General features: G+C 31.2%; 1 protein-coding gene across 1 annotated transcript; it reads right to left on the bottom strand.

Moving 5' to 3' along the window:
• Window positions 1-277: 277 nt before the first annotated feature.
• On the bottom strand, window positions 278-5,581 carry LOC107425622 (2-oxoisovalerate dehydrogenase subunit alpha 2, mitochondrial). The gene is made up of 9 exons (XM_016035632.4): window positions 5,049-5,581; window positions 3,341-3,478; window positions 3,051-3,233; window positions 2,432-2,589; window positions 2,250-2,349; window positions 1,711-1,822; window positions 1,428-1,567; window positions 1,132-1,317; window positions 278-626 (listed from the first exon to the last, which is right to left on the bottom strand). The coding sequence occupies exons 1-9, from the start codon at window positions 5,274-5,276 to the stop codon at window positions 459-461; spliced, it is 1,413 nt and encodes a 470-aa protein (XP_015891118.3). The 5' UTR covers window positions 5,277-5,581; the 3' UTR covers window positions 278-458.
• Window positions 5,582-10,169: the final 4,588 nt, after the last annotated feature.

The raw sequence follows: 10,169 nt of genomic DNA on the forward strand, positions 1-10,169 counted from the left end.
TTTTGGATATTTTCGTAACTTACGTTTTACGGGACTGAATGCTTATAGATTCAGCTTATGCATATAAATTGAAGAACATTTTTGGTGATTTCATTATTATTATTATTAGTGTTATTGTGGTTGTTTTAATAGCCACATGCTTTCAGTTACTGGTTTTCGGGATAATTTTGAAAGTTCTCGCAAATATTATGTTATCAATCTAGGTAAAACAGAACTGTAATTTTTGAAACTGGGTTTGAGAAAAACCATTGGATGATAAACTTATACTCTAGAAACATAAAAAATCATATTTTCAAAAGCTGTCTTCCATATTAGATTAGAAAAAGAAGTCGCTCAAAATACCTGATAATTTTCGTTGGAATTGTTCCCTTTTGCACTTCCAATGAAAATTTATCCATAAAGTTGAGCAATTGATATTGTGATAAAATTTCCTTTACATCATACAAAGGAAATGTTATCTACAAAGGAACATCTGATGGGTAATCCTGAGGGTGTCTTTTGATTGTTTCTCGCAGAAACTTCTCCTGATCACGAAGGTTGGATGGTGAGACATCGTATACGTCTGTGAAAAGTTCTGCAATTGTGGGTTTCTCAACTTTCTCTGCTACTTGAATCGCATCTAACAGCTACAGCAATAATCATGAGATATTACCTTATGAAAAAGAGGGAGAGATAAAAAAAAATAATAATAATAATAAAAAAAAAAGAAGGTCTTGCAGACAATTATGAAGTTTGCAAAGCATATTACATTATGTTTGTTTTCCTTTGAAAAACTAACAGTTCTACATTTAGCACAAACTAAAGAACCAGTCATGCGTTGTAATATTGTGTAACAAGTATTTTGTGAGGTGCTTTTAATCTCAGTATTTTCCCGTATTTATATGTTCAAAAAGAGACATGTCCATTAAGGTGACGGTTTTTCAAGTCTAACTCACATTAACTATATTTCTACACCTAATAGTAATAATGGAAAATTAAAATATATGCACATAAAGCATTACTTTCCTGTTGTTGAGGAGCCACTTTGATAATAACAATGTTAAAATTTGAACGTGAAAAGGACGATGTTGAAGTAGATTTTTTTGACGTTGAAATCTTTGAGTTTTCTTTCTAATAGAGATTAAGGTTTACCTCCTCCTTCACAGTGTTTCTAAGCTCTGACTCAAGTTTGCCATTCCACCAGCCCCTGTTTTCGATCCACTTTCTAAATCTAGTTACCGGGTCTCGTACTACTTTAAACCATTCGATCTCTTCAATTGGACGGTACTTGGTTGAATCATCTGATGTGGAATGGTGTCCCACTCGATATGTTAAGGCCTTCAACGGAAGGAAAAACAAAAACAAAGAAGAGCTAAGGTTGGAAATTAATACAAGAAATCTCCTGTCCTAAGGCAAGACAATTTCCAAAACAAATATCCTAAACTAACCTCAATTAAGATTGGTTTGTTTTCACTAATTGCCATACTACGTGCTGCATGGACTGCACTATACATGGCAAGAGCATCGTTACCATCAACGCGAATACTTCGGACTCCATAAGCCTTACCTTTGACAACGATACCATCACCTGTCAATTAAGGGAAAAATTCCCACCAAAGAAAAGGGAAAACTAGAGTTCAATTGTCAGATAACAAAGGCATTTGTGATAAAAAAAAATAAAAAAAAAAACTTTTAAAATACAAGAATGAAGAAAGAATTAAGGAAGTATACTTCGGAACTGGTCTGAAGTAGGTGTACTGATAGCCCATCCATTGTTGCGACAGATAAAAATAACTGGGACCTCCCTAACTGCTGCAAAATTTAGAGCAGCATGGAAATCACCCTGACATTGCATCCAAACATTAGAAAATATAACCAAAAGCAACGCAAATAGAAACAAAGTTCGACTCTGTTGTTCAAAGCTAGCCTTTGATTTTCATTCATTAATAATCTCCAAGAATGGGGTTTTTCAGATATGAGTTAAGTGACAGCCCAATGTGGAGTACTGGCCAATAAAGAAAGAAATTGGGGCTTAAACTGTTAGGAAGGTCTCCAACTATTTATATCATAAACACATAAGTTATTATTGATGCTTAAAGCTTAAACTGTTTGGAAGGTCTCCAATTAAGTAAACATGACACGTACTTAACATAAAACATTGTGGAATAGTTTAGTGGCCGTTTGGTATTGAACACTTTTTAATTTCCCTCCCTAGAAAACCAGAAAGAACTTGTTCCTTAAGTTGAGACCTTAGTATAATAGTACATTACCTCACTTGTTCCACCATCACCAAAATAAGTCACCGCACAGGCACCTTTTTTATCCATCTTCATAGAATATGCAGCACCAACAGCATGAGGAATTTGTGTACTGCAAAGTGGCAGGAATTACACGCTAAGCACCAGAAAGGTTCTAATAAGACTCCTCCTATAAAGAAAGGTTAGTATCTTACGCAATTGTTGATGCTACAGTGAAATAGTTGTGCCTTTTAGACACATAATGTATTGGCATCTGCCTGCCCTTCCCGTAATCAGCTTTGTTACTGAAACACTGGTTCGCAAATTCTTGTAGGGTGAAACCACGCCATAAGAGTACTCCTGGCTCCCGGTACTGCATGCTTATCAAAGAAAGTTCATTCTGGTGTGTGTATACCGGTAAATGTTGAATCACTATCTATTCCAAAAGCTTAAGCTCATAGGAAGAGGATCCAACCATATATATCAAGTTAGCACACAAGTCCTCTACCAGTAAACGTTGAATCACTATCTACTCCAAAAGCTTAAGCTCATAGGAAGAGGATCCAACTATATATATATATATATATATATATCAAGTTAGCACACAAGTCCATAACCATCGGCCATGCTAAGGGGCCTTACCCATGAACATTCAAACAGGGATACCAGAATTCAAATTCAAGACCACATGGTCATCAAGGTTCTGATACCATGCTAAATCACCACCTATCCCAAAAAGTTCAAGCTAATAAGTAACACCTAACTATGTAGATCTAAGCTAGCATACATACAATTTATTATCAATAGTCAGAAGTACAGTAAAAGTATTAAAACCTGAGGAAAGACAAAATCATCAATGGTGAGTGCTGCTGCAGATGCAATATTGATAGCCTCTTCTCCAATTGTGGTTGCATAAAAGGAAATTCTACCCTGTCTTTGTGCTTCATAGAAGATTGTGTCCATAATTTGAAGCGTAACCATGTTAGAGTACATTTTCAGAGCAACTTCCTCACTGACCTATTCAAATTCAGATGACAACTTATAAGTCTTTATGATTAAAACGACAGGAAAAAAAATAATAATAAATTAATTCTTCGCAAGTTGTTGTATCAAGATGGAGATACCTGTACATAGTTGCTGCCAGTAATTGGATTCCCATTGTCATCAAGGACCTGATAGCAATGTACGCGCTCCTGAGTCGATTCAGATATGAACCTCATGACAGGAGAGAACATAATCTTTCCTCCTGGGAAATCCATGACCTGCCATTTAATTGATGCTTCAGTGAACACATTTTTTCTAACTCAAAATCATGTGACCTTGCCTCTTATATGAGTGTGCAGTGATCGATATACAGTACGTTTTTTAGAATTGTCTTCAGCCTTCTTGTTAAGGATAACTTGTTACCAACTTCAAAAAATAATCTGCACAATATGCCATCCAGTGTTTTCTATGATCCTATATACTTTATGAGATGAAAATTATTTTTTATAAAAATGGTACTAACCAAGAAAAGAAATCCCCAAAGGCAGGTAGGTAGGTGACACCAAAAAAAAAAATTGCACAAGCAGCTCACAAAATGGAAGACATTGAGAAAAACAACTTGGGATAAAAGTGAACCGCCTAATAATCAACCTAGTTTCTATTAAATCCAGACTTTTTTGATGATTTCAAAAGACAGTTGTAAGTGAAATACTCTGAACTCTGATTCATTTATGATAATTAAAGGCTCCTCAACCAAAAGTAACAATTCCAGTGGCCATAACCAAACAAGTTTAATAACAAACTCTTTATACCAGTATCTTTATAGGTCCATTTACAGACATACATTCTGTGTTGAAGTACAAAATGACCTACATTTATATTGTGAACATGCACCTACATATGCAATGTTCTATTATACTTCCACACAGTTTGCAAATAAATCTGAGAAATTTCATCCCAAGTTGCATTCTACCTATGATTTTTTGGTAAAGTTGAGCATTTATAAATGTTTGCAGCCAACACTCAAATCCGCCAAAACATTAATATAAAGACTGGTTCTCTGATATAAAACAGATATTTAACTTCTCATTCACATGCTTGCATGGGCATGTAGCCATTTATATCCTTCTCTAGCAAAATATTAGTTTCTCTAAGATAATCCAGGCAACAAGAATGTAATGCATATAACTTGTAAACCAGAGGAATTTGTTATCATCAAAGCTACATTAGGAATTACTCATAAAGCACAGAATTTCCATCATCACCAAAGGATGGAAGTGATAATTTCCTCAGGCAAATAATGAACATTAACTACAATCTAATTAAGGGGGTTGGCCCAATCTACCATTTTGAATGAAGAATGTTACATAAACTTATATCCAAATCTCCTCCACATATTAACATAATTAAAATTAAGATGTGGACCTTCTGCTAATAACAAATTATATTTACAAACAGAGTAATACCACCTAACTAAATCAGTAACATGAATTAATTAATCAAATTCTAAGAGGTTCATGGCCAAACATAAGAGCAAGGTCCCTTATGAAGATTAACTAAGACACATTATGATTCATTATCATATTAAATACTTATAACTGTAAGACAAGTTGAAGATAAAGTATAGCTGAGTCTGTAAATAATAGAACAAATTTATACGTAGTGATCGAACTGGCGAGTTAAACACAGAACAAATAAATCACATCAAGTTCATGATGGAATTTTGAAAGGCCTATCAGTTAAACCACAAAAAAAAAAAAAAAAGGGCTCCAGATTAAAATTTATGATTGGAAGAAAAAATAAACAAACAAATAAATAAATAAAGGAAACTACACATTGATAGCATACCTGTGCATGGCAATGGGAACCATATACAGAATCCGACTGTTTCTCCGCTCTGGTGGATTCATAACGATGAGAGGAGAAATAGGTTGGTGAATCAATGAAAATTACAGGTGGGTTTCTGAGATTTTGATTGAAAGAGGGAGAAGGCGAAGAAGAACTGTGGTTGATCATGCCCATCATAGACTTGAAGTTGTTGATAGTTTTCAGTGATTTCCTCAGCCAAAGAGCCATCTTCGGATTATGTTCCCAAGAAAAAGAAAAGAACAACTGACGAAAATGAAATTGAAAATGAAAATGAAAATGGTGGACAACAAGCGAGTGTATGTCTGTTTGTGAGATAGAGAAGACAGAGTACAAAACTGGTTTAGCTTTCTCAGAGGCTGTTCGTCGAATCTATAAAGGTTGTTTATTTTGTTTTTTATTCTATTCGATTCGTTTATTTATTTATTTATTGATGGTGAGGTTAAAGATTAGAGTGCCAAATCAGATATAATAAATGATAATTCTGTCGTGGCAGGAATTCTAATCTTTATGAGCCAAAAAACATTGTTTATTATTTATTGTTTTTGTTTTTTATTTTTAGTCTCCCCTGGTGTTCCGCGGTTCATTTCGGACGAAATCTCGAACCGGATCGACTCGTCGGTTGTTTCACTGAAAATCACTTTTGCATCTTTAAAACCCAATCAGTCGGTTAAAGTATTCAGTTCTGATGGGTTTTCGAATTTTGGAGAACTTTTTTATTAATAAATTATAATATAATTAACATTGATAGAACGAAATATTTCATCCATGCCCTCTCAAGTTTAGCCAAATTTTTTATTTCAAAATTAAAAAAATTAAATAATAAGAAGTTTAGCTAAATTTCTTTGCAACAAAACAATAAACAAAAAACAAAAAATAAAAAAATTTAGCTTAATTTCTGAAAGTTCACTCAAAGCTTTAAGAAAATCATCCATACCCCTTTTTTTTTTTTCAAAATAAAATAAATAAAGATCGTCTATTTGTTTCGTCTATTTGTTTTTCTCTTTCATTAGTTGTACATATTTTTCAATTTGAACCGTTATTCTTGAATTTAATAAATAATATAACACTATTTTATAATAAAACATTAGAAAAGATGATATAATTCATATTACATATAAATTAATATCCATTTCCAATCCTTTAGTCTATACTAAAAAGTGAAAAGTGCCACCATATTTTATTTTTCAAAATGGTTAAAAAACAGCTGCTTTTCATGCATTTTGGTTTTTTTTTTTTAAATTTTTTTTTACAATTTTATATATCTAAATTTATTTTTTTTTATTTCTTTTTACAATAGCATGTCAAAGATAAAATAAATATTTTATTTCTATTAAATATAAAATTCCCAACTGATGATTTTGAGATCAAACTGACACGGTATGTTTTCCCAGTAGCACAGATATACGTGTAATTTTGTATTACTTGTTGAAAATTATATTGGTTAATTAATACTAGTAAACAAAAAGAATATTACTTTATATAATATAAAATAATTGTTTTTGGAGGTGTGAATATAATACACACATATATATCACAATCACTATTACACATCAACACACGTGCAAAACACGTTGACCTAGTATATATATAAAATACAAGTATTCACAAGTATTAAAGAATAATAAATAGAAAATCCTGACCATTTTTTTAACTCCTTTTAAAATTTATAATTTCTCCTACATGGCACTTTTAAATTACTTTTCTTCCCTTTATAGTTAATTTAAAAATACTAAATAATTTGTTAGATATTCTTTTTTTCGGTTGCTTTCATGGTTGTTTTCCTTCCGTCTCTTTCCCTCTTCCTTTTCTTTTTTGCCTTTCATTGCAAAAAATTAAATATTGACAAGTAAATGCTTTCACCTATGCCGTATTACAGGTATAAAAATTTATTAAAATATTATTTGACCTATATAAAGTTGTATAATCTTTAATTACAATCTTTTGATATTGGGGAATACCCATTGATTCAATTATATATTAGGAAAAAATGGTTTTGAAAAGCTATACTTAGTTGAAAATATTGACTTGCCTACATACATTTTTTAAAAGGATCAAACCACTTGTGGTTCTTAAAAAGAATTTTGTTGATTATTTGAGAAATTTAAAAATTTAGATTTAATTTGAAAATTGAAATTTTGAGAAATTTGAATGATTTATTTGAAATTTGAGCTACACCTAATGTTGAACTGAGCTGCCTATCTATCCTTTGAACAGTTAAGTTGACCGTGATTCATGTAAAAAGATTTTTGAAAACTTTGAAATTTTAAAATTTGATTGATTATCCAAAAATATTTGTTTAGGTTGTTTGATGTGAAAATTTTTAAAAAATAGTTTTTACTAAGTTTTAAGGTAAAATAATTATGCATAATAAGAATTTCCATCTAAGTTGATACTCCGCAAAAAGTTTTAATCATATGCAAACATATTTTAGCATTTATTTGACCATTTTTTATTTAAAAGAGATAACCAAATGATTTTATTTTGCTGAATTTTCTGATAACTCATTATTTGGGTTGAATATTATGACAAATAATACATTCATAGTTTCTCATAGTTTTTGGGTTCCCTTTGGTTCTTTGTGTTGGATTTATGCTCTTGGAACAAGTTAATCCATTAATCAGAAGTCTTGATTAATAATGGACCGTAGAATCTCCAAACTAACTCATTAAATGACAAAACCCATTTAACTGATTATTAAGATACAAGAAAGAGCTCATTAATGGAGTTCAAGGTGTTATGAAACCCTATGAGTATTAGGTTAGCAATCTATAAATACACTGTTTACTAACTTTCAGTGATATAAGTTTTTATGTATTATTTTATAGAGATTGAAAATCTCAGTAGAAAATTAAATACCTTAAGAGAAAAACAGAAACCGTGAGGTGTGTTTTTCAGCCTAACCTTTTTATTTCTTTTATGATCATGTGCGTCTATATACAGAGCTGTCACATACAGAATAGTCTTGAAGGTCCCGTGATTTCAAGAAAATATTTTCTATACAACTACAGGTTAATAATGAATAATGAAATATATCTATCACATATTTTATTCAGTTGTGCAATTCTTGGTTTCCGCTGCATGATTCCAACTATTAGAATCAGAGAACCGGTTGAATCGGTATATGATAGATTGAATTCATAATGTTAATTTCATTTATATATGATGTTTATTATATATATGGTACCTAGAGTTCTAATATTCATATTATTTACAATTTTGGTAATTATGAATGAATGATTGGTTTTTAGCTTTAATTCATGGTAGACTTTTACTTGTATTTTTTCCTTTTATTGGGGATTTAACAAAGAGGTTAATCATAAGATTAAGTTTCCTCCTTGATTTATTTATTTATTTCTCTAGCAATTTTTTATTTATTTTTCTTGCAATTTGTATTTATTTTGTAATAAAAAGGATTTTGGGAAAAATATATGTAAAATACTAGAAAGAAAATGTGCAGTCATCACTTTCATCAATTTTCAAGCCCTTTTGGAGATCGGTTTAAGACACAACTACCATGGATGAATAGTACTCATAAAGACAAAGCCAATGAGCATTGAAACACTATTGGAATTTGCCCGACGTGCCTGCAGCACCGAAAGTGATTATGAGTGAATCTTGCGCACCTAATTTTCTTGGGCCATGAAGGTGTGTGAATTGCTCAATTTAACTGATTTTTGGTGCATAGCTTCATCTATGATGGCCTATCTACCTGTAAAATTTCACGGTAATCGTATTTTTCTACGGTCACCAATGATGTCTTCAGTGCTCGAGTTCAACAGGGGGAACAAGCTAGGGTTTGGTGGTTTTGAGATTAAAACCCTAGAAAAATCCTAGAAAACCAGTTCTAACTTGACCTACACCCCATAGACTTGCAAGATCTGGAGAAAGGAAGAGGAACGAGAAATCAAGTTCGAGCTTTGTAGCCCTAATTGTGCTTGTAATTTTTCTTTCTAGGAAACCATAGATTAAGGGCTTATTTATTATTCAAATTTTTAATAGTTGTTTAAATTATATGAATATAACATATTTATATGTGCTTGTATGCCATATAGAATAGGTGGTGCCATATTATTGCATCATATGATATATATATATATATATATATGTGCATAATAATATATGTTTTAGATTATATTATTATGGAAAATGCTTAAATTAATCTGATTATAAAATATCAAGTGGGTGAAGTTTAAAATTAATTTAATTAATTTAATGCCTACAGGCTCCATTAAGGGTTCAATAAAAAAAATAGTTATGTGATACCCCAATGAATAAGCGTAACTAGATTTATTGGATTGGACCTTAATTGATTTCAAAATTTAATTAGGTTGTACGGTCCAACATCGACAATGCTTAGATATTAAGAGAATTTTAAAAATAAATTAATGGTTAATACATTCAATTTTAATAATATTAATAATCTTTCCAACAAAGCTCTGTCAATATTATTAAAAGCCCAAAAAATATTGGAATAATGGTAGATTTTACTAAAATTAATTTGGAATATAGGTGTTAGTGTTATCTAAGAAAAATATATATAAGGAGTAAAGTTTCTAAGGAGTGTGAGATCCACCTCAACTTCCTTGGGAGCTAACTTAGTAGGGCACTAAATATACCATGTTCAAAGTTTAATTTATTATAAATGTTTTACCCAACGTAAGTATTTGAAATGGAAACTAAATTATTGTTACAACAAACATAAGAATAACTAGGTAACGAATCTGCATATTTATATATTTGTTGTGAAAATTACATGTTAATATATGTTCATTTTTTTTTTCTTCAGAAAATATCAAACTTAAATCCTTTAGCAATGATTTTGAGTCAAAAGCCTATGGATGGAAATGACTATGAGAAATGGAAAACCAATATTTTTATTATCTTTAAGTTTGAGAGAATCAAGTTTGTCCTAACAACTCTAAAGCCCTAAGAACCTATTGCTAATGCATCTGAGGAAACTAAGACAAGATATGCAGACTGGCAATGGATAAATACTACAGTTTGCTATTATATTATTGTCAGAGTTGCCAGTCATCTGTAAAAGCAAATAACCAATCTAAAAGATGCACATAAACGATCAAGATTTGATGCAACAACCCA

The sequence above is a fragment of the Ziziphus jujuba genome, chromosome 7 (genome assembly GCF_031755915.1).
Source record: "Ziziphus jujuba cultivar Dongzao chromosome 7, ASM3175591v1".
Taxonomy (NCBI): domain Eukaryota; kingdom Viridiplantae; phylum Streptophyta; class Magnoliopsida; order Rosales; family Rhamnaceae; genus Ziziphus; species Ziziphus jujuba.